Source organism: Antedon mediterranea, chromosome 3, assembly GCF_964355755.1.
Source record: "Antedon mediterranea chromosome 3, ecAntMedi1.1, whole genome shotgun sequence".
Lineage (NCBI taxonomy): Eukaryota > Metazoa > Echinodermata > Crinoidea > Comatulida > Antedonidae > Antedon > Antedon mediterranea.
This window is the reverse complement of record NC_092672.1, coordinates 34993166-35018991: the sequence shown is the minus strand read 5'-3', so window position 1 is coordinate 35018991 and position 25826 is coordinate 34993166. Positions and strand designations below refer to the sequence as shown.

General features: G+C 33.0%; 2 protein-coding genes across 2 annotated transcripts in view; one reads left to right on the top strand and one right to left on the bottom strand.

Annotated features, from left to right (window-relative positions):
* Positions 1 to 19: 19 nt before the first annotated feature.
* LOC140045358 (zinc finger CCHC domain-containing protein 17-like) lies at positions 20 to 3392 on the bottom strand. Its single transcript, XM_072090214.1, has 7 exons — positions 3254 to 3392; positions 2776 to 2833; positions 2536 to 2636; positions 2172 to 2257; positions 1176 to 1276; positions 743 to 864; positions 20 to 526 (listed from the first exon to the last, which is right to left on the bottom strand). The coding sequence occupies exons 1-7, from the start codon at positions 3332 to 3334 to the stop codon at positions 167 to 169; spliced, it is 909 nt and encodes a 302-aa protein (XP_071946315.1). The 5' UTR covers positions 3335 to 3392; the 3' UTR covers positions 20 to 166.
* A 3683-nt stretch (positions 3393 to 7075) lies between these two features.
* The window catches only part of LOC140045376 (tetratricopeptide repeat protein 28-like), a 67310-nt gene continuing 48559 nt past the window's right edge, over positions 7076 to 25826 (top strand). Inside the window, exon 1 of the mRNA XM_072090238.1 lies at positions 7076 to 7262. Coding sequence (XP_071946339.1) covers positions 7230 to 7262 — 33 coding nt within the window. The 5' untranslated portion in view covers positions 7076 to 7229. The remainder of the gene's footprint in view (positions 7263 to 25826) is intronic.

Genomic DNA, 25826 nt, shown 5'->3' with positions numbered 1-25826 from the left:
TACAAAATGTTTGTAAAATATGATATGTGGGCTAAATCATCATCCATTGAACGTTGTGGATTTGATGTTCTCTTTATAATAATAATAAATTAAGAGGACTGCATGTTGTATATAGGAATGCTCTCCAATTGTTGAAATAAATTAAAGCAATACTTGAGGTCAGAGTTCACCTAGTATATTTATTTTGATGTCGATGACTATGATGTTTTTCATTTGATCTATCATGGTGATGAGTTTTCTTCTCTTTTTTCCTTTTCTTCTTCCTTTTATCATCACTTGAGCTATCCTCTGAGTCTGGACTACTATGCCTTCGTTTATCAGATTTCTTTCTCTTTTTTTCTTTTGATCTTTTCTCCAGTTCATCTTCAGAGCTGGAGTCCGAATCTGAACTGCTATAGTTTCGTTTACGAGATGACTTTGTTTTCTTGTTTTTCTTATGTTTTGATTTTCGTTTTGGTTCGTCATCAGAACTGGAATCCGAGTCACTAGTATCATGTTTGTGTTTCTTCTTTTTTGCCTTCTTTTCCTGCAACAAAAAATCACAATCAGTGTAACAAAACAAAAGCTCTATTGACTAAAGTGTGACGTGCCCAAATATGGTAGTGATATGCTTAAATATGGTAGTGATATGACATCATCATATCCATATATGGAAACATCACATTAAGTTATAGTGTAGATGGTGTAGATAGTGTAGATGGTCATACTTTCAAAGACCGTTACTCCATTACTGGAGACTTACCTTCTTTTTCTTTTTGTGATGTGTTTTTACAGCCACGGGAGGTGGTGGCGGTAGTTCAATTTCAGGTACCAGCTCATACGCCTTTTCACCCGGAGCTTGGAAACACTCGGTGGCAATATGACCTGTAATGTACATTTTTAGAATAACATTTTAAATACTTTTGTACATAAAAAGGTGAACTAATATTCTAAAGCTCTGTCTACACTATCAAACTAGTTTGACAAAAAAAAGTGTGATGTGCCCAAATATGGTAGTTATATGATGATATATGGGCACATCACATATTTTTTGTCACATAAAGTTTGATATTTGTAGAGTCGAGCTTAAGCCTTGTAGTAGCGGTGTACATGAGACGCACAACATAACCATTGGTAATTCTTTATGCATTATATCATTTTAAAATTGTGGATCCCCTTGCCAGTGATCAACCTACCTTGGCCACCGCATTGCTTACACTGCGTGTTGAATATTGCACCAAGTTCTATCTTGGGTTTAATATATCCGCCTCCAGACTTCTTTCTTTGTTCATCTTGACTAGAAATAAAATATAAAAAAAGTAAAATATGATATTTATTATTATTCTTTAACTTTATTTCCAAAAATTGTAATATAACCAGGCACTGTGGGTTAAAAAATCTGATTAAGGCAAAAAAACCTTTACTTATCGTTCATCTAAAAGCTGGAATGAACTTCCAAATGAATTAAAAATTAACTTTAAAGATTTTTCAATAACTTCATTCCAAAATGCAATTAGTACTCAATATTTTTAACTGAATTTTTTGTTTTCTAAAATTGATTGCTATTTTTAATGTATATTTCAATTACTCTTTGTCTTTATTTTATTATGTTTGTTATATTTTCAATTACTGTACCACTTTGGAAATCAGTGCACTAGTACAGAATAAATAAAATGTATGCCATCTAAAACCAAAAAAAAAATAATAAAAAAACATAATGAATCAAAATAACAAAAGCCACTTATTTCTGTTGCTGGCAATCTCACATAAATGAATTAAGTTATTAAAATATGATATACGCTGTTGTATAAATACTAAAGGGCTTAACGTATCCAGTATTGCTCTCCATTCAAATGAGAACTAAGTGTAACAAACCTAACAATTTTTTTAAAATGCCAGATTGAAAAGAAGAGGAGATTATTAATAAATTGTTTTATGTTTTATCTTGTTATAATACTAAAAGAAATAGTTAAAATAAATATAATTAGTAGCCTCAGCCATCTTGTTTGAAATAGAACACAAAGTTTAACCTAATTTTTTAACTTACTTATGAGCTCTGTCTACACTATCAAACTTTATGTGACAAAAAAAAATGTGATGTGCCCATATATGGACATGATGATGTCATATCACTACCAAATTTAGGCATATCACTACCATATGTGGGCACATCACTACCATTATTATTTTACACTGTTAATAGATGATTGGGGTCTTGATCTACACCAGATCCTTGATTCACGCATTTCATTGACAAACCAATCTTATCATTATCTTCCTGTGAAAATAAAGTTAATTTATTTAGTCAAAAAAACATTTATTTATGAATAGTTCATTAAAATGCCTTGAACCATTTTAAAGTAAAGCTCTGTCTACACTGTCAAACTTTATGTGATATGCCCATATAGGGACATGATGATGTCATATCACTACCATATTTGGGAACTACCATATTCGCACTTTTGTTGTCAAACTAGTTTGATAATAGTGTAGACGGGATCCTTAGAAATGTTATTTACTTGCTAATAAAGTTGTTTGGATAGGCTTTACACTTACCCCAAGTGAGATAACTTTGCAAAATATTTTATCGCCAACATCTAACACATCTTTTGCATCATCTACCTTTGAGTATGATATTTGACTTCTGTGAACAAGACCTAAAAAAATACCATAGTTAATAATTTAAAGCCTGTTTGATAAATGCATTGTCTCCTTTCCACACAAAAAGCAGAATAGGTGGGAATATAATATTACTAATAACTATAGACTATGATTTAAATATTCAAATGGTCTTACCGTTCTTTTGATGGTTTGGAATTTTCACAAAGGCACCATATTCTTGTACTGAGGCAACCTGACGATGAGAAGGCGATGTATTTAATTTAGGTATGCCTATCTATACTAGGGCCTAACTACTGACTACGCCTATGCTTAGTGTTGGTATAAAAGAAATGGAAGAGCCTGCTGCTGTTGTATTTTTTATCTGATTTGGTATGTGTGATATTTATTCTATGTAAGTCTCATCAAGAAAAAATTCAAGGCTTCTACTCTTCAAAATAATACTGTAGTAAAAAAATATCACTATTATTTTAACACAAATTAATATACTAGGTGATGCCTAGGCCTCATATTAATACCACTTGCTTATCTATTACAGGGACGCCAGCCTGGTACACCCCGTTTTACCGGCGCTGCCTGGTTGGTTGGATTGTTTAGGCCGCCTAGGCTTATATTATTTAGGCCTATACATATTCCTAGATGTTATTTTGCTTACCTCTCCTTTAAAAATACTATACAGTTTTAACTTAGATGTGCTCTCTTTCCTACTACTGTTATTGCGTCTGTCATCAGACATAATAATAGTTTATTCGTTAATTTCGACGATCGACAATCGTATGTTTATAAAAAACATTTTACTACGAGATTAGTTTGCCGTTGATGGCGTGGTTTTCCAATGACAAAATAATGTGAGGTATTCAGAGCGTCATTTCGACAGCCGATAGCACTCAAAACTGATACAATTTTCCGGGCGGGAACCTTGAAGCTCCCCTCCTTTAGTTTACAAAAGTAATCTTGAAAAGAACCCTATGCGGAAAAGAAGCTTACCCGTTGAAAAGAAGCCCACCGTACCCAAGAGTACTAAAAAATGAGAAACACATGGGCTCTTTTTGGTGTTTTATGGTGTCTATTTAATGAAAAAGTGAATGCTATACAAAATTTAAAAAAACAAACAATATTCATTAAAAAAAATCCGTCGAGGTTTGAATCCAGGTTGATAGCAATCAAAACTGAGCATTACCCGTTGCACCACAAACTGAAACATGACTGAACAGCTGATGATAGTCTATTTATACTGTATTACGTAATTCATCATTACGTCATTAATATCCTATTAACCTTGCTAAAACCAAAATGATCAGTTAGCTCAGTCGTCTGAGCGTCGTGTTAACACACGTATGTCGTGGGTTCGATTCCCACGCTGGTCGGTGGAATAGAGTTAAGTCTATGCGAGCCACTGTGTTTGGGGTTCACAGAACATACGTCCCCCTTTCCACCACACATCATGAGGCGACAACATCAATGCATCTGGTGATGTGGTGGAAACGACCCCAAAAGGCTGTGGCAGGGCCTTAGTGCTGAGGCAGGGAGAGCACATTTACCATCTTTTTTTTTTTTGGCTCTCGCCAACTGCTTTGATGGTTTAAATTTTATGTTTAGCGCCCTCAATTTATTTTAACGTAAAAAAAGGGAATTAATTATCTTCGTTAAGTGTTTAGAAGAGAATTAATTTTATCTCATCGTAAGCAAATCTTTGAAATTGAAGCATAATGAAGTCAAGTTTTTTAAAACCCAACCTAAAATTCGCATCTGGATAGTTGAAATTTAACATTATAAATGTAAAGTACAGGAAGAATAATAGCCAAAGAGACGATGTAATCTTCGATGACAAATTTATTCAGATCGAATAGGAACTATAGTATCGCAATAAAACCACAAAACTTATAAAAACTAAACACCCCCAACAAGACAAGAAATGCCGGTATGCCAAGCTTAAATACACTAAAAATGAAGGAGCACATGGGCTTCTTTTCGAGGTTTTATGGCAGTCTATCTAATGGAAAATAATGCCATGCAACTTTGTTTCTGATTTTAGAAAAGGTCCACTTTACATTTACAATCCTCAAAATATCTCTCTTTCAAAATAAAAGAAAAACAATATTCATTATTTTCCATTTAAAAAAAAATCCACAGGCGCCAAATTGGGTCCACTTGAGCACAGTGTATTAACATACGAAAAGATTGAAACTTGAGTGACTTTATTTCTATTTTATATCACTGCTCCCCTGGTACCAAATTGTGTCCACTGTACTTGAACACAGTGTTTTATACGAAAAGATATTAAAATTTAGTGACTTTATTTCTATTTTATATCACTGTGCTCCACTGGAGCCAAATTGGGTCCACTTGAGCACATTGTATTAACATACGAAAAGATATTAAAATTTAGTGACTTTATTTCTATTTTATTTTTTTATTAAACCTTATTTTGTGAGGGTGACCCTAAACAGCATATGCAGACAGTCAAAACATATATAAAAAAACGGATGAACAACTATGTTAAAAAAATATAAAAATATATAATATATATGTACTTAAATACAAAAATATAGCCTACAATACTATACAAAACGTTGAGTTTTTTCTTTTGGGATTAAATATTTTTTTAGAGCAGACTTAAAATTATTTGTTACCGCATTCCTTAGTTTGGTGGGTAGCAAATTCAGGTATGTTAGTGCTCTATAGATGAAGCTGTTCTTAAAAGTTTCAGTTTTAGGGAAAGGACGACAAATTTCCTCTCACTGACACTTCGGGTACATCGATGATTAGGAATTCTGGCAAGACGCAGGGCAAGGTATTCCGGAGCAAGACCATTTGCAGACCTGTAGGCAAGGCAGCCCAGTTGTAGATGCATGCGATCTTGGACTGTATGAAGATTTAAGGTGTTGTAAATGTTAGTTCATGGTGTGTGAGAGGATGAGCTTTAAGGATAATGCGAAATGCTCTATTTTGAATGGTCTGTATTCGGTCAATATTCGATCTGATTCCCAAAACACTACATCAATAGTCAATGTGTGGGTAGAGGAGTATGGATGTGTGTTTATTAATGAAATGACTGAGCACGCGAGAAGATGGAGATGGACAAGCCCAGTTTGGAACGGAGTTTATTTACATGAAAAGAAAAAGATAAATTTGAATCAATGTGAATGCCAAGATGTTTCTGTTTGTCAGTTTGTGATATGGGTATATACGAAACGATATTAAAATAGTGACTTTTATTTCTATTTTATATCACTGTGCTACCCTGGTGCTAAATTGGGTCCACTTGAGCAGTTGCCGTAGTACTATTTCTATTATTGAAGTTAATAAAGGCATAAATGGCGCTCCGTAGAGAAGTAGAGAATGCTCCAGTCGTCAGAATGACGCTCTTAATACACCCCTCAATATGTCTCAAACTTCAACTTTTCAAAGCTTTTTCATGTGCAATTGATGAAAATGTGTGTAAAAAACGGCTTTGTTAGATTGTTTTCGTTTAGTCCAGTGTTGTTTTGGAGATGGAGGGTTGATTCATCACAATTTGTCAACCGCACAAATCTTTAATAAATCTACCATCATCTTTAATTACAGGGGTACAATATTCTCACATCATATCTGACATGATCATAATTTGACAAATGAGCATGTATCTTTATATAAATGCCTCATCAATAAATTACTATTAATATTCTATATCATGAATTTTCAGCATAATTCTACAACTGAGCATGCCCTCTTTTAATACAGTTATGCCTATCAATAAATTCTCAGACCACAATATTTGATATGACAATATTGTGTATGTAGTCATAACTGAGCACAGGTCTTTCATATGGTCATCAGTTATTATTTATTCTTTATCACATTATTGGATGTGATCAATGTAGTCATAATTCGGCAACTGGTGGGCACACATCTTTTTAAAACAATGTTAGAGTATGAAACAATTCGGCCGAAAAAGATGAGAGCCCTGGTGGTGTTATCGAAAAGTACCGGTGCCTTGGTCGGATCCAGAGGGTACGGTGGACATGGTGCAATTGCACCTTTTAAGAAGATTCCTATGTTCTAAGTACAGTGGTCTACGCTGTGTATTTTGAAATTGAGACGTTCCCCAAATATTATTTCAATTATGTTATAGCACTGCAACGGGTCCACCATACAGTGGCCTGGCGGCTCGAACTTTATGATACCAATAAACTTTAAAAAACGCCCCCAGGAGCTTACCTGTCTAACTGACAGTATTGTATATTCCAGTGATTGTATGTCAACCATCTGCTTGTCAAAATGTCAACAAAAATGGTGACACCATAAACAGTATATATTTAGGTAAGTAATAACCTTTATAACTATAAATTTGTTATTAGTGTATTACCTACACAGAATATTTAGTCCAACAATTTCTGCGTTTTAATTGATAATATTTTAGAATGTATTGGTTGTAGCAGAGGGGGTGTGGATATTTGACATACTGACTTACTCACTTCTAATCCCGATGTGAATTTAAGTCAAAACAAAATGGCGAGACGAGTGTAGTGTTTCGCGTATGCCTTCCTACTTTATTTATAATGGATTTTAAAACAACTGACTTGCTAAAATTACTTTTAACATTCCAGAAATGGACATAATTAACATTTCAATAATTTAAGTGAAATAAAATGGCGATGCGAGCTGATAGAAGGAAAGAAAGGGTAAGTTTTTTTAGTTACCCTGTAGAAACTTTTATGATTTGTTTGCCTCCTCCTCCGCCGTACGACGTCTGCTCCACATCAGTACGATGCGGATGCAGACAATCACATTTTCGGGTCGTTAGGCTGGTGTAATCTTTATTTTCTTCCTTCTGTTGTCTCTCATCATCTCGTATCTTACAGTAGTGCATTGTAAATAATTATAAATATAGGCACTATATTTGTTGGGATCAAATATATACCTATTTTTATGCTATAAATTAAACTAAATCCATAGGCTAATAAGTATATGTTCTTACATTTTTAAAAACTTGACATGATTTTTTCTATTGTTAAATTAAATGTATATTTTATTTGTGTATAGGCCTATACTTTTTAGATATTTATTAAATATATTGTATGCAGAAATGTCCACTTTCTGTGTTGGGCCATTGGTTGACCCCCATGGTTTCTTCTCTATTGGCAAATCAATAAATATTTTAACAGGAATTTCAGTTTGTGTAAAAAAAACCTTAAATAAAAGTAGTGGTTTACAGTACAGTGTTTAACTTGGTATCCTACAAAACAGTTTAAACAACAAAAGAATTTGGAAAACAATTGTATTGTAATAATTATAAGTTGTTGGCTTACTGAACACAGTAGAGACTGGCATAGAAATCTATCAGTTGTTTTACAAAGCCTCCTTGGTCTCTAATCAGATTAGTCTGACACAGGTATTTAAGCGTGTTGTTCTTTGCAGTAAATAATATGTCTTATTAACAGGATAAATAAAAAAGAATTCTCAGTAATATTATTATAGGTATTTTACTCTATTGAACATCTTCTAAATACCATGTACATTTATTTAGCATGACCATAGAGATATTATAAACCGAACTATAATATTGTCTCTATTATGGCATGACATTTCATCTATTAGGCGGCGGATCCACACCCTTTCGCTCCCTCTAATTTAAAAAAAATACAATGCAAACCTCAGAATTTAATTTATACACATTTTAGGCCCTGAGCCTACCTTTATTTCAAAATCATGAATCTAACACTAAATCATGATTTTTTCATTTGGAAAAATTGCTCGTTCTATGTTCCTGAAAACCATTGCGGAATGTACATTCCAAAGGATCCAAAATTGTCTATAGTCTCATGAGACGAGACAGAGAGTTTACTATCTGGATTTAAGAATAAAAATTTACTACTAAATTTATTATTGATATTACATTTTTTTGGTTAGGTTTGATTGTATATTAATAATAAAATAAACATAAATTATCAATAGAAAACATAAATTAAACATTCTGTCCTTAGATGATATCCCATAATCCCTTATCGGAAATAATATTTCATGATAACTTCCTGAATTAAGCTCTGGTCTATTATTGGTACTCAATTAATTCAGCAAATGCAGTGCTTTATGGATAAATATGTTTCAAAAAGCGGTCTACCTTTATCATAAACATAACATATGGATTTTTAGTGTCAGTCTTTAAATTTTGAAAAATAATTAAAACCATTAAAAGAATATTAAAAGGTACATATTGTCTTCCAGAAAAAAATGTTTATGTTAAATTTTTTTTTTAATACAGTGTGTCATTTTAATGTCGCATAATAGACCAAAAAAAATTGACAAAAAATTGGATCAGAGAAGAAAAAGGATTTACCTAATTGAAAACAAAAAATAGTCAATTGTCTACTAGCTAATAGGTTTTTGGTTGAATTTAACCGTTTATTTTTCTATTTTATAAGTTAAAACATTATTTTTTCAGGTACGGTATTTTTTTTTCTATGTTAGTGATTATTTGTAATTTTGTTAAAACTACAAAATGGCCTATTCAAAGTCTGATTTTATTAATCTTCATTTTTCGTGTTTTTGGGGGACAGTTTATGTTTAAAAATAGTAAGTTGTTTCACATCGCCACATTGCTTTTTTTGACTAAAATGGCGTTGGCGTTATGTAATCCTGAACTGAACATTTCAATCATTTAATTTAATGATACAACAAACAGAATAATGGTTATATTCGGCGAATGATGTAATGTTTTTTATGTTCGACATTGTGTTTACATAATGTTAAAATGCTAAAAAGCATAATGTACCAACAAAACTATTAATGCGCTCAAACACAAATAACTGTCCTTTAGTGGTAAAGATTAAAGAATGTAGTTTACAAAAGGGCAGACAACTTCTGTTGTATTTTTGAAATTCATTTGTTGATTCATGTCCCCTACTCAATATGCAAATAAGTGCTGGACAAAGGTGAACCAGTTGACGTTGAAAACAATTAGCCTGCCAGTTGTGGGGTTATTGTTGTTGGTAATCAATATAAAGCTCGGATTACGTCTTACTCCCTTACTGTTTTTAGAATCCTGTGAAAGATTGTAGGCCTAATAATACAGTTTAAAGCTCTGTCTACACTATCAAACTTTATGTGACAAAAAAATGTGATGTGCCCATATATAGACATGATGATGTGTCATATCACTACCATATTTGATCATATCACTACCATTTTTTATCATATCACTACTATATTTCATCATATCACAACTATATTTGGCCACATCACACCTTTTTTGTCAAACTAGTTCATGTAAACAGAGCTTTTATATAGTTTAAAAGGTCCCACCAGCATTTATACAAGCATGGAATTTGGCATCACTGTGAAATATAGCTTTTACTAGTACTCAGATACCAATAATTAGAATTGCATGCAAGGTTAAAATATGTTTCATGAACGATGACATTGTTCATCCAATTGAATTTCTAGTTAATTACACTTGTCAGATGATGGTAATTACTAAAGATGTAGGCAGCCTAATTAAATTTTAACAAAAATTCAGTGTTGCAAAATATAAACAAAGCATATTTTTCAGCAGGTATTTCCTGATCTTAAGAATGAATAACACGCATAAAACTGATGTACACTGTCCTATAGCAATCCAACTTTACACACACTCGAACTGAGAAAATAAAATTTGAATTGGTCATAAAATTTAACAATATTTGATTATAGGCTGAACTTTATTTGTATTCAATGCTTGCATTTTATTGTCAACCTGCATTAGGTACGAGTTCATATACACTAACCTACTTTTTTTCTACTGTGTAGGTAACCCCTACATTACTAGAACTTTTCTTCTGTGTCTTATATACAATGGTTTATGTCATAGGTCACGTGGAAACATCGGTTTGTATTTGTTAAGATCAACAGTACTATATCGATTTAACTTTGACATCAGATTAATTTTTGATACAAGAAAGTAAACCACAAATAGTTTTTTTTTGTGTTACTGTATAACCATTAAAAAAAATTCTTATTTTTAATTGGATGTTGACCTTATTGCTGATGGTAAAAAATATTGTAATTGTTCTTTGAGGTGCCTTCTTGGTATACTGAATAAAAACGGCAAATAAATTTTGTTTTATCACATAAAATACTGTGGCATCAGTATTCATATTTGTTAGAATTTTATTTAAGTGTATAACAGTTATTGCCCTAATTGTTCTCTGAGGTGTCTTCTTCATATACTGTAGTAAATAAAAGAAATGGCAAAAAATAAATTTTGTTTTATGACACAAAATAATGTGACATCTGTATTCCTATTTGTTAAGCTTTGTCTACACTACAGTATCAAACTTTATGTGACAGTGTAGAACCTGATATATTTATTGTCTTGTTTATTTTTTAATTTCATTTATATGTAATTTTACATTCTATGTACCAGAGATTCCGAAATAAAAGATTGAATGAATGAATATCACTACCCAGCCTGTAGGGTCACTACCATATTTAAGCATATCACTTCCATATTTGGGCACATCACACTTTTTTGTCAAACTAGTTTGATAGTGTAGACAAAGCTTTAGAATTGTGGATGTATAGAGTATCACGGTGTGACATCACAACGATAGAGGGCGCTGCATGATTGCTAGACAACCAAAAAATGCGTTCAGCGCTACTATGTTGATAAACTTAGCTTGATTTTTATTTTATTAAAAACAAATATTTAGTGATCTTTTGAAATTTTAGTTTGTTTTTATTGAAAATTATCAAGTTTTAAAATGACTACTTCAATAAGCCTATTCCAAACCATTGGTGATCTTGGAGTCACTCAAGCAGGCTGAACGCATTTTTGGTTGCGCTAGCAACCACGCAGCGCCACCTACCGTTGTGACGTCAGCACCGTGATACTCTATAAGTGCTGTGTTTAGCTTTTTACTTTTCTTGTATCAAAATGTAATTACAGTATTAATTTAAGAAAAACATGTTCAGTAGTTTTACTGTTACTATAATTTCCATGCACTTTTTATAATACGGATAGTAAAATGAACTTTGACCAGACATATCTTCGGCAACTGGAGAAAATTACTAATTGTGTTTGTTTTGCACTTATGTTTGTTTGTTAGTCTAATAGAGTTGAGGGTCCACTGTACTTGATATCTGATAATAATATACCAACAGAATTAAAATGAAAAATGGTCTTTGTGATTGACAGAAAAATGTGTTTGTTTATTGCTTTAGAATTAAGCATGATGAAATTATTGCTACATCATGTGCCGTGGAACTTTAGTATAGAAGTACACATTTTAAAAAGTTCGCTTAAAATGTTATGAGTAGTGTTTATCTTAACAATAAACATGGCTAGATTTAAAATACATTTTCAGTTTGCCTATGAAGATTTTGGAAAGTGCATCGTCGAAGCTGTAAAAATGTTTCGTTTTGTATTATATAATTGTCATGACAGACCACACAACTTACTGTACTGTAGGTCCTGTTTTTAGACAAAAAAAACAGTGTTTTAATTGAATTAATAGCCTTGCAATGTGAAAAGAAGCCTAATATGTTTGTTTACCGTCTTTCTCGGATTAAATTCAATTTGTTGTATAGTGAATAAACTGTATTCCAAATCCTATAATTCTTTTATACAAAGAAACAAATTTTATTTGTCAGCGCTAAAGCCTACTGTAGTGATTTTACTAGCAGAATTGGGATCCTTGGATTTAGGTGAATTAGATTTCAATGTGTAGCTTTAGGTACCAAAAGTCATGAAATACGGTTTCTTACAGTACTTCTTCTAGAATTATAACCTACTGTATCATGCTGTTAAATAATTTTGTGTATTCTATTGTAATACATGCCAGTCAGAGTCTGCCTAAAAACAACAATCTACAGGACCTTAGCCCCACCATGGTTTGGGCTAATTTTGAAAAATAGAGCCTCCCTCAGCACCATCGCTGGCACCACCACTGATACGCTCCTGAATATGAAGCATACAGATAGTAATTTGCTATCCGACTATAGCTTTTACAGTGTATACCGTATTGATGTAGGGTAACTGGTTAATTGCCTTATTTTTATGGATTAAATACAGAATATTACTGTATAGTGTGTCCTGCACTATATTAATGGTGGTAGTCCAAGTGTAAACATGGAATAATTACATTATATACCGTAAAACCTTGAAAATAAGCCCATGGGCTTCTTATTTTTTTATTGCTCTTGGATGGGCTTCTTTTCGAGATGGGCTTCTTTTTCGAGAGTATTTTTGCAAACTGTAGAGGGGGGCTTCTTTTCGAGATGGGCTTCTTTTCGAGGTTTTACGGTAGTACAGTAGTAGTACTTGGTATACAGAATGTTTTTAATAGCAATTTTATTTGACACAAATGATTATTAATAATAATATTATGGACATACTGTAATAAAGATTGAATTAAGCCAAGGAATGTAAAATGAACCAAGGTGGTATCAACTATTAATTCTCAGATCCCATCTGAACAATAAAGATCATCAGTTGATCCATTGTTACCATGACACCATAAACATTTCCTCATATCATACAGTGTACAATACATACAGCATTTAAACAAAATAATGTATTGGTTCTTGTTTAGTTTAAACAATAATGAACAATTGATAAACCTTTTTTATTATTTCTGTTGATGGTTAAATTTTTCTGTATTGTGTTGTTCTAATTCTAGGTTATACATATACTACATCTGGGTGTTAGTCCCCAACGGTATTCAGTAACTCTACCTGAATTAGCTTATTATTTACCTTGAATTACCAGCCTTTTATGTTATCCCGTTTTTATGTGGTTGTGAACATAGCGATCCCTATGAGACGTATTGTGAAACGTGATGTTAGTAGATTATGTTACTGGCTATTGTTGTTCAACTCAAAGGATGGAATTATGGTATTAAATCCAACATTTCAGAGCACCTGATTACAGTAATGTAATACTGATAAATGAAAATCTAGTCTCATGGGACGAAGGTGATTTAAATATTACACTGTACAGTAGTTTTAAAGTAATGTTATAATTTACAAGGAATACAGTATGGTGATGTTGAGTTGGGGTATTCCAGCTTGGTGTAGGTGTGCTATTTAATGGTGGGGTGATTCCACTTGGCGTTGGGGTGATTCCATTTAGCGGTGGGGTTGATTCCACTTGGTGTGCACTTGTCGTTGGGATGATTCCACTGGACGTTGGGGTGATTGTACTATGAGTTGGCCAATCAATAGTTCAAATTACTATCTCAGATGAAAAGAAAACATAAACATTTGAGTACATTGTTTATTTTTTTGTTGGCAAATCAAATTGTTGGTCTTGAAAAAAAAAATTTCCTACTGACAAACACATTTTTTAAATTTACCCAAAATGTGGCCAACACAATATTTCTTTTTTTGGCTTTTTTTCATAGTGACAAGACTATTACCTAAAGGGTATGTGTTGTACCCTTGCACCGATAATCAGAGCACCAACAATGTACTAATCCCTCACTTGAATCCATACTTTAGGGCGACATGTCCTTGCTTAATACAATATTTTAATAAATCAACAACAAAAGATGCGATTTGTTCTTTTCTTGTATTTTCTTTTCAGGAATTTGTAAAAAAACTAATTTTCTTAGCATCAAAGGTGTTGTTATACTGTATCACTGGTATCAACACATTCTGTACTGCAATCTTCTTTTGTTTGTGATTTCAAATAATTATTGTGAGTTGTTCAAATGTACAATTCAAACATTTTTGATTGACACTTGTCAATTTTTGTGTGTATTATTATTTGATATTGACCTTGACTTTCTATTTTTATATGAATACTGTAGTCAGTTTTGTTTTGGGAGAATTTTAAAATGGGTGGAAATATACAAAACCCTATCTTTTACCAGCGGAAACTATTAAATTCAACCTTGGAATGAAAATTCCAAAATTTAATACTTGTTTGTAAATAATATATTTATTCAAATATTATGCAATTGAAAACGTAGGCAGAATTAGGATCACATACAGTCACCTCTTCCAATACAAGACATTCTGAAAACAAGAAACTTTCCAAATACAAGGACTTTTCTCCAAGGGTCTGTTTCTGCTGAAAAAATCAAAATAATTGATTTTTTCCAGTCACCGCAAACCATCAAAAAATAATCGCGTTGCAATTGAAAATTGCTACGACTTTAATCGGTTATTCAGGTAATCGGTTTTTAAAATCACGTCATCATTCCCCCACAGCGCAGTTCAAGTTATGAAAGGCCGATGAGAGTTGGTTTGTTTACATCCTATCGCTGCCTAAAACTCTCACATGTAGGATTAAAAATTACTCTTACGTAAAGCTATATTATTTGTAAAATAAACATCTAGGCCTACTACCGTACCACATACAATCAGAATAATGCTGTTATATTAATAAGGATACGTCGGCGAAAAAAGTTCGTTTCGCCGTTCGTTGGTTCTACCTTCGGCCTGCTAGGCCTATTAGGCTATATATTTCTACCGAAATAAGACAACAGACAACAGGCCTAAAAAATGACATGTAAAACACGCAATGGATTGAGTGTTTTTAATAGGTTATTTTTAATCGGTTATTTTATTTTGCGCCGTTTCTGCTGCCCAAAAATAATCGATTAAAAAAATAAACGGTTAATAATCGATTATTTCTGCTCAGCAGAAACAGGCCCCAAGTCCAAAAAGTCCCAAATTCCTTTATACCATTAAAAACACATTCTGAATACCAGACTTTTTACGGAAAACCAGACATATTTGGCTAGCCCAAAGGTGTCCGGTATTGGGAAAGTAGTATGGTAGTAAGTGAAGTCACTGTAGTGCAGTCAGTAGATCGGAAACACAACGTGTTCTAATCCACATAGTCTAATACACATAGTACTGTACATAGTACTGTACATAGTACTGTACATAGTACTGTACATAGTAGTGGTATTGTGAATAAAGATACCAACCTCACTGTATACGGAAAAATTATTATGTGAACAATACTACTGTATTTAATGTGATAATTCTGTGTGATTTTAAAAGTTTTTAGTTTTTAAAGCTTTGGAATGCAATGTTCTATTTTTAGATTTGAAATTTAAATTATTTGCAAATGAGCAATTCACACAACAGAAAATGATAACATGAGAAATTCTGATTCATCAAAATTCAATCAGGTTTTCAGGTTTTCACAATACAATTTTCTTCCCAGTATATTGATTATAACGTTTTCGCGTCACTCACACTGCACATGCTGCATCACATGGTGCCTTTGTGAAGCCTGCTCTTGTTCCTTTGTTTATAATAAAAACACATTAACACCTCAATTGTGATTATGATGATTTGTGTTTTTCAATAATTAAATATTTGTTAGTAATAATAATTATTATTTATTCAAACTTATACAGTACCTTCTACCTAGTCTACAATATCTGTAGCTACATACAGTATACAGTATACAGTATACAGTATACAGTATATATACAGTATACAGTATACAGTATACAGTATACAGTATATATACAGTATACAGTATTAGTATACAGTATACAGTATACAGTATACAGTATACAGTATATATACAGTATACAGTATACAGTATACAGTATATATACAGTATACAGTATACAGTATACAGTATACAGTATATATACAGTATACAGTATACAGTATACAGTATACAGTATATATACAGTATACAGTATACAGTATACAGTATATATACAGTATACAGTATACAGTATATATACAGTATACAGTATACAGTATATATACAGTATACAGTATACAGTATATATACAGTATACAGTATATATACAGTATACAGTATACAGTATATATACAGTATACAGTATACAGTATATATACAGTATACAGTATACAGTATATATACAGTATACAGTATACAGGTATAGTCAATTCTACAGTTTGTTTGGTATAGAATTGACAATTTTCTTGAGGGTTTTTATAATATTCTGCTATTTGAAGATACTGTATGGGTGGTACATATTTTACAGCCGATAAAAGAATTAGGATTGCGCTAACCTTAATAGCCCTCCTACCTAATATTTAGAGGTGAATCAAATTTGCTAGCAGACTGGTATTTCTACCTATTAACTGCTACTCTTTGTATTTGGTGTATCTTTAACATTTGATCATTCATTCCCATTACCGGTAATTGTAAGCGGAAAACTGTGTACTGTAGCTTGTCCTACCATGGCTCCATGGTCCCACGTATGATCTGTATCTATCCTGAGCGGAAACCACCCGTCCACTCCATGTTGTGTGTAAATGGTCATAAGGAATAACGTAGATTCTATATTTTTATTACCATTACTGATTGTCTGTGTAAATTGGCCTTTTTTTGGCCGCACGTTTTAGAATGGGGATGATTATACTACAGTTTAATACATAACTAGTTAAGTTCAACAAGGTAGCTTGATAGTGTAACCATTCAGATACAATATTATCTGCTGCATGATTAGAAGGTGTTACTTTAAATTGAAGCATCAATAAATATACAAATTGATCATACATGACAAATTGACTATTTGGAGTGTTCTGGTTGAGTGAGCAAGCAACATGTTGGGGTTGTAAGTATCGGATGATGACAAGGTGTTAGTGTCGCATCACTGATACCATGTAGTATAGCAACTGGTGTTTATGGGTAGATTAACACCGGTAGTCATTAGTGTGAAGATTGGGCCTTGTTTGTTGATGCCGACTATTTGGGGTTAGCCTAGGGCTATGTTATGGTACTTTAAAGGGCTATTATTACTTTTCAACTGAATTAAAACTGGTCATCTTTGATATGACTTGTATGAATAATACACTGATCTATATAATAGCACAACCAGGGGAAATCAGAGAAAAGTGATAAAAAAAAGACCCTTAACATGGTGTGGACACGTTCTTTGTCTAGACTCTGATATCCCAGCGCAAAAAGCTCTATCCGAATCTAAGAAAAAAAAGTCAAGAAGACGACCTAAAACCACATGGATAGAAATTATAGAAAATGATACTGTACGAAAATAAAATAAATAAGTCTACTGTATGCGTACTTTGGCCAATAATATCTCCTATTGGAGAAGTCTTGTTTAGTGCGCTAATGCAAAATGTTCAGCGTTCTTGATGATGATAAAGGTTTACTTTTGGAGTTATATTTCGCTCCTCGAGGAGAAAGGCTTATTGTCGGTTTATTCAGCTTAGCTAGCACTCATCCTAGACTACCAACACCACTGTTGGTTTGTGCATGGAGAAATCAGTTAGTTGTGTAACTTTTGTTATATAGTAGCCTACCATGGGATATTGCACTTGATTTGTTTGTTAACTCCCTGGTAGAAACACCAAGAAGAATTTTTATCTTCTTTAACTCATTAGCTTGTGTTGATAAGAACGTAGAGGTGTGAAATTAAAAGTAAATAATGAAGTGGTTTTTTCCCAAGGGGAACTTATTAGCTAGGTGGTGATTGGGTCAATAATATTTGGTATGTGATTGGTCAATAGTGTATAGCACTATTGTAAAGTGCAATAAATTGTGCATCAAGTTCATTGTAATTAATGATATACAGTAAAGAATCTTTAAAATTTACTTCTTTTTTTTGGTTAACAATTATAATTTTTGTATAAAATGTATTAAAAACTGCTGATTCTTACATACAAGAAACATATCAATTAAAACTATAGCACACACGGTGTAGTAAAGTACAATTAACCTTAAATTAAATTTAAATTAAATTTAGCATTATTTGAGACGGTGTATTGTACTTTACTCATTGTCAAAATTCTGTACAAAGTTAAACTGACTAAAACACGTTAGCCATTAAATCATTTTATAGCATTAAAAGACAGAGGTTTAAAGGTGGAATACATATATTCAATATTTTATGACATTTGAATCCATTCTTACTATTTTTACTTATTCTTACTATAAGTTTTTTAAAAATTTTTTCTTTGAACTTTGTAAATTATAGAAGATGCACTTCAAACCGTGAATAACTCATGTTTTCCTTTATAACACATCAGTTCCTTTGTACGTGTTTGAAAGAAACACCAACTAAAAGCTTTACAAAAGGATTTATGTTGTTCTTATAAAGTGCATTAGTACAATATTGTTGTTTTTCTGGCAAATAAATGCAAGAAAAGTTTGTCATTCACATTATAAAATGGAAAACAAATTTATCATCTCATGTATGTCTATTTCGTGCCTGCTTACCAGGATAAACCGACAGTAGCCCTTTCCCCACGAAGTATAGAATTTCATATATTTTTCTCATCTATACTTGCCTAGTTTATTGCCCAGAAGATGGTTGTATCATAACCGAAACATTGAAACCTCAATGACATTTTATCTTTTTAATTTTTTTTATATTCCATTCGCTGGAATGGCCAATTACATGATTGATAAATAGTTAATAATTTATCATGCTTATAAACTACAGTTAAGTCTCAGGCTGAGAGAGTGGAATTGAAAGAGTCGCGAGTTACAACCCTGGCACTAGGTCAAGATTGAACTCTAGTCCTTTGAATTTGAAGGCAATCACATTAACCACCAAGCTACAGCACCACAATTCAAAATTGTGGATCTCAGCCTGGTTTTTGTGTCTATATCGTACCTGCTTACCTGGATAAATCCGACATAAGCCCTTTTCCACGAAGTGCGAAACAATTACGAAAAGAAGAATTTAGCGGTAGCTCACCTCCATGATAAATGAGACAGTCTGCTATAGCGCCCTCCAGTGGGACCACTCCCACGTAATACCGTCATCATTTCTTTTCGTATCGTCGTACTGACAACACGAAGTTTTTGAAGAGAAGATTTCGAATTCCAAGGAATTCAAGAGACTATAAGAGTTAAGCTATTCGAGGCTATGTTTATCTTTTTATAAAGAAATTAGATACGTTAGAATACGTTGTCTTTGTTTGCTATAAACAAGGCAGAAATACCGTTATTTATCGTTTATTTGAAACTTGATACATTGGAAACCGTAGCAAGCGAGTCAGAAATATTTTTTGTGGCAAAACAACTCAATCTTTGGTAGATATATGTTGTAGGTTTTTATTCTAGTTCTATCTGCTTACTCCTGTCACTGTGGCGTATACAATTAAAAATATAAATTGATACAATTTGACAATTATTACATATTAATTTACTGCTTTGTTGTGACATTTACACTTAAAATACTTTTATCTAATTTAGTAATTATTAATAACTCCCATTAGTGGCGTTGTTGAAACATAATCAGATTATTAATTGCAAATGTGATTGATTGTCGCCCTTTTATGACATCATGCATGATGAAAATTGATATATGTTGATAACATAGGCTGAAAAATTTATTAAAGCACAGTAAATGGCAAAATCAGAACTTTAGTCAACAGTATAGATTATCTTCTGTAAACCTTCTAGAAAGGAGGAAGCCATGCTTTTTGCCATTTCTTTGTATCAGTATTATGATGAGTCTGATGTATACCTGTGTTGTTCAAATAGTGTCCATGGCGTATAAGAGAGTAGAAATGAAAATTGCTATGGACCCAGTTGAAGTGGGTACTTAAGTATTGCTACCAGTAGAAGTGTTAAGCAGACTAATTATATCAGTTTTGTTGCTTCTTGTTTGTTTTGTTGTATCAACATGTATAATATAATCATTTCAGTGTTAAGTATGTAAGAAGAATTTGGCAAATATTATCTATGGTGCTCGTAAAATGAGTTTGCACTTTATGCATTGGTTTGAACAAAACCAGTTTGTATTTTCTAATTTAACAAAAGGGAGGTATATGGTTTAGACATATCTAGAAGCATAATGAAACAAAAACTGATGTTTTTTTCATTTTATAATTCATTCGTGCCTAGCTTACCTGGATAAAATAAAACTGACAGGCCTTTTTCCTCAAAAGAGAAAACACATAGAATAGATGACGGAAAACCCCTCTATTTAGGCCTATGTCTTGCTTAAAATCAGTGGTTAACAGTGGTAAATCAACGGTTTATTTTATAACATGATTTTTGAAAAAATTTTTTCCCCAAAAACATGAAAAATGAATAAATAAAACAAAAACCCATTGACTTCTAGTCAATTTAAATATTTTTTGCTTTAAATTATTTTTTTTTCAGTTAAATACATTTTTTTTCGATCCTATTTTTGGTAAAAGTGAATAACTATTATTCGACATTAAAATAGCACATTCGACAACAACACAAAATGTAAAAATATTTTTCAGGGCAATATATCATGATAATAAAAACATGTGTTCAACACAAATCTAAGGGTCTGTTTCTGCTGCATAACGCAATTTAACCGGTTATTTTTAAATAGATTAAAAATAGATAACAATAACAAGACCGCGTTTCTGCTCAATTTGTGCTCCGAAATAACCGGTTAAATCTATGGGTGGTCGTCGAGCAAAACGTCATCATTACCCAAAATGCAATACACTCAGACGGAAGTAGTAAGTTGGCTGTTTGTTTACATCGACGTCGTCAGTACACACGTGTGTATATCGCCGAACATCTCAAACATGTTAAAATAATAAAATGTTGTCTACAGATCTACAAGTTTTGTTTTTTGTAAAGCCTACTTACTGATCGCTAATAAAATTAATTCTCATGGCGCCTTCAATAACATGGGGAGGGTCGTGCAGCGCCCGATCGCCTAGGATAATTTTTATCTAGCCTAAAATTCATCAACAAAGGCGATGATGATACGGCCCTTACCACGTGAACGACTGTTGTCTTTCGCGAGCGCGGTCCTACAAAAAACCAAACGGAAACAAAAACGAGACTTAGAATGTTGCAATACCTACCAAACGAGAGTAGATAATTGTTAATTAATTATGATTCATGAAACCCTAACTTTTATAGCAAAAATCGTCCGAATTTGTGTTAAAAACGACGAGTTTAGCCACAAAAACTTAAATCAAACGAGAGTATCCAAGTCATAGAATATCGCACGCACATAGTGCCTTTAATAGAATAATGAGTATTAAACATTGTTTCGCATAATATTATGTACTAACATAAATAATAACACATTTCTATGCTTAATAAAATCATATTTAATATATTATCAAAGGCTCTCATAACCTTTGTTTTCGGTCGATGTGATGTTTTTCTAAAAAAAATTTATAAAACGGTCAAATTAAGATTGTTCATTGTTCTCCTATTAAAGGCACTAAGGGCGTGCCATAAATACGCTCGTTTGGATTAAGTTTTTGTTGCTAAATTCATCGTTTATAACATAAATTCGGATGATTTTTGCTATAAAATTTGGGTTTTCATAATCAATTAACCATTATCTACTATCGTTTGGTAGGTATTTGCAACATTTTGAGTCCCTTTTGTTTCCGTTTTGGTGTTAATATAGGACCATCCATACCCTTCGCGAGCGTGTACTAACGCCTCAGATTGCTTAGCTTGGGTAGTCCCCGGAACTCCACCCCAAATTCCTCTTTTACTTTCGCAAAAATGCTCTTATTTATTATCTGTGATTCTTTTCTATTGCCTGCCATCCTTCCCCGTACTTTCTCTCCCTCCACAACTGAATAACATATCTTGTGATTTCATTCATCCACATACATGTTCACTTCTTCGTTCGACTGTCAAAACGACGAGGAAAACACACACCGTATGCGACGGTATCTGACCCGGGGTCACAACTGTCAATCAAATAACCGTTATTTCGTGTTGCAGCTAAGAATTGCTCAGCGATAACCGGTTAAACGGCGTTCTAACACCGATTTAAATTGGTGTTTTTAACCGGTTATTTTGCGCTGCCTTTTAACCGGTTACCACAAATTTGTCCTGTTTCTGCTGCCAAGAAAATGGAGTTAATTTATTCACACCGATTTTAATTTATTCACACCGATTTTAACCGGTTATTTTTATGCAGCAGAAACAGGCCCTAAATGTTTAAATTCGAGAATTGGAATAAAAACCTACAATATATCTCTACTATTGAAATGTGAAAGGTTATCTGTGTTGAACATGAATTTATGATCTAAAGTAATGCATGTTGAGACGAACATAAAGAATTACCTATTTTAAATATCCTATTTCATTAATGTTCATAATGATGTCTATTGAAACTTAGAGTTGCCATTAAAGTCTCATCATCTTGGAATTGTTCAGCATCTTTACAAACAATATTGCTTTAAAAAGTTTAATTTAGTTTATATTAAGGTAAAGTTTATTACTACTTAGTGCCATTGTTTAGTACATAAACGTTTCATCACTACCATTACCTTCATGTACTGTATATATTTGAATGTACTATGACTACGCTTAGGTCATAGGTCATACTAGACATACAACAAGTACATAGTATAAATACGGTTTGGTAGTTGAATGGAGAGGATATTTGCATGAGTTGAAAGATTGACTGTTCTATTTAACAAGGTGGAGCTGAGTTGGGACAGTCATGCTGTCAACCAACATAGGCCTACCGTATCTACTGTTCCAATGATTCCATATTTAATTCTCAAAGGCTAGGCTATTCCAAAAGGTAGCACTCGGATTTGGACCAAATATTTATTGCGTAAGAAATTGATTATGTACACATGATGTTTAAACTTCTAAAGCTCTGTCTACACTATCAAACTAGTTTGACAAAAAAAAAGGTGTGATGTGGCCAAATAGGGTAGTGATATGACCAAGATTTATTTTTATGTTGTGAGTGGCCAAGCGGTTAAGATAGTGGAACTGCAATATCTTACCATATTAACATCGACAAGGGTTCGAGCCTCACTCGCTCCATGGTTCTGGTGGTAGAACGAGTCTTCTCGGATAAGGACTACATTATAAGCCGTAGATCCAGTGTACACACTTATGTGCACGCTCCTGTGCACTTTAAAGAACCTAGTACATCTTTCGAGACGAAGGTGTACTAGTATACACACAGCCAATGTCACTCATCAAGAGGGCCCCTTGATTGTCAGCATACGCTGTTTAGGGTCACACTCTATAAATAAGGTGTAATAAAAAATAAATAGAAAAACATTTTTGTCACATAAAGTGTGATAGGGTAGACAGAGCTTAAGGCTGGTTGGGTATTGCTAAACCCCGCAAACCTCCAAAAAAACATAGCAAACCCCACCGAACCAACATAAAAGTGATTAAATCATGTAGTGTACGACCCACTGGGTATATCAATTTTTAAAAAAAATTAAATTTCTACTGTTAACAACTTATTTTTGGGGTAAAACATCATTTTTTGGTCAAAAATGATTGCTAAACCCCGCAAACCTCCAAAAAACCCTAGCAAACCCCACCGAACCAACATAAAAGTGATTGAATAATGTAGTGTACGACCTAGTCTGGGTTCCAGACGGAGTTTTGTCTTAATATTAGTAAAAAGATAAATATTTTGGCACATATGGCGTTTCATACGTATACTACTTGATTTTGGATACTCCGTCTGGGGAAACACGCACAAGTCACATGGTTTGACACCAAGAATTCTTGGTGCATACGATTATCCGGTTGACTAGTTTCACCTGCATGCGATTGGCTACTCACTCGTACACCGTTTAAATATTCATATTTCAGAATTTCAAAGACTCAACAACTAAGATGATGCGCATGCGCTATGTTACGTTTAGACAATGTGTACTTGGGTACATTTATGAAAGTTTCTGAAGGCTAGAAATGATTCTATATGCCTAGTAGTCTGGTAAACATTTGATGGGATTTTTCCCAAGAACATGAAAACTCGTGATATGATAGGCTAGCTTCTCCGCAAATCAAACATTGAATGGATCATTTATTACGCGGAGATAATTTTGATTTAATTCCCACCCAGACCCTGTCCTGTTCTTCTCCTCCTGTGAGTAGTGGTGTAGCCCTGTTGTGTGCCGGTAGTATGTAGGCCTACTTCATTTGGCGTTTTATTTGGCAGGTCATACGTGCGAGTTGAGTAGGACCTACGAAAGAGGCCTAGGCCAAGGACTAAACAATTAATAAACAAAACAACTTGGCATTACTATTTTATATTTTGACAACAGTCTCGATCGTACATTAAGCACTGTATGTACTCGATCTCTTTCATTTTGAAACAAAATGATCATTGGTTGATTCGAAATCCATATTTACATACCGCCCGCCCCATATAGCCAAATACGGTATGATAACCTACGTCATTCTTATCGTATGTTTGCGGTCTGCAAATCGATTTCTATACGTGTTTCACAAGTCTGTATTTTCAGACAAAAATCGCGGTCGAAAAAAAAACAATACAGACTTGGGGCAAAAATTAGCAATCATTTTTGACCAAAAAATGATGTTTTACCCCAAAAATAAGTAGTTAACAGTAGAAATTTAATATTTTTTTTACATGGATATACCCAGTGGGTTGTACACTACATGATTCAATCACTTTTATGTTGGTTCGGTGGGGTTTGCTATATTTTTATGGAGGTTTGCGGGGTTTAGCAATCATTTTTGACCAAAAAATGATGTTTTTCCCCAAAAATAATTAGTTAACAGTAAAAATGTATTATTTTTTTTACATGGATATACTCAGTGGGTTGTACACTACATGATTCATTCACTTTTATGTTGGTTCGATGGGGTTTGCTATGTTTTTTTGGAGGTTTGCGGGGGTTTGCGGTGTTTAGCAATACCCGGCTATGGTTCATAAGCAACATAAAAATAAATCTCTTATTTGATCATGGGAAACAGTTGTAGTGGAAACCCACCTTGAAAGGCAGTTGAATACTGGTTGATCAAGATTGGCTGCTTTGAATGTAAACATACCTCTACTGATTGTTCAAAATCAATTTGATTCCTCGTTCGATTAGAAAAATATAATTTGTAATTAATTTTTGTAGTAGATTACTCAAGCAAGAGAGATTATACGAGTTAAGATTAGCAAATTGTCAGGTGTATTGTGTGAGAAAAAGGAGTAAAAGTGCTACCCTGAGAAAATATTTTTGTTTTGTTCTGCTTTTGTACCATACAGTTGGGTTTTTGCACCACTCTTGTGTGTGTGTGTAGTTTTTATAGCATCTGGATAAACTGGTATTAAATGGTGTTTATTTGTAAGGTATGGTCAGATTTTTAAAATTATATTTTTGTATAGCTAAATAATTTAATTTATTACACAATTTTATTAATATACATTTTAAAATTTTGAAAATGTACTCATATTATTTCCATTTTAATTGACAAAATAAATTGAATCTGAATAAGAGTAGAGGATCTTGTTAGACATAATTTATTATATAGTGTTTTTTTCTGTGGATTTATTTTTTATTAATTTGCACTCTACTGTATTTGAAAAAGTCAAATCAACATTCAAGCTATATTT

Bases quoted from the DNA above. Each gene is read 5' to 3' on its own strand.
- LOC140045358 (XM_072090214.1), bottom strand. From the start codon at position 3,334: ATGTCTGATGACAGACGCAATAACAGTAGTAGGAAAGAGAGCACATCT. The intron at 2,834-3,253 runs GTAAGCAAAATA...TCTCATCGTCAG, and splicing joins ATAGTATTTTTAAAGGAGAG to GTTGCCTCAGTACAAGAATA. The intron at 865-1,175 runs GTAGGTTGATCA...TGTACATTACAG, and splicing joins TAAGCAATGCGGTGGCCAAG to GTCATATTGCCACCGAGTGT.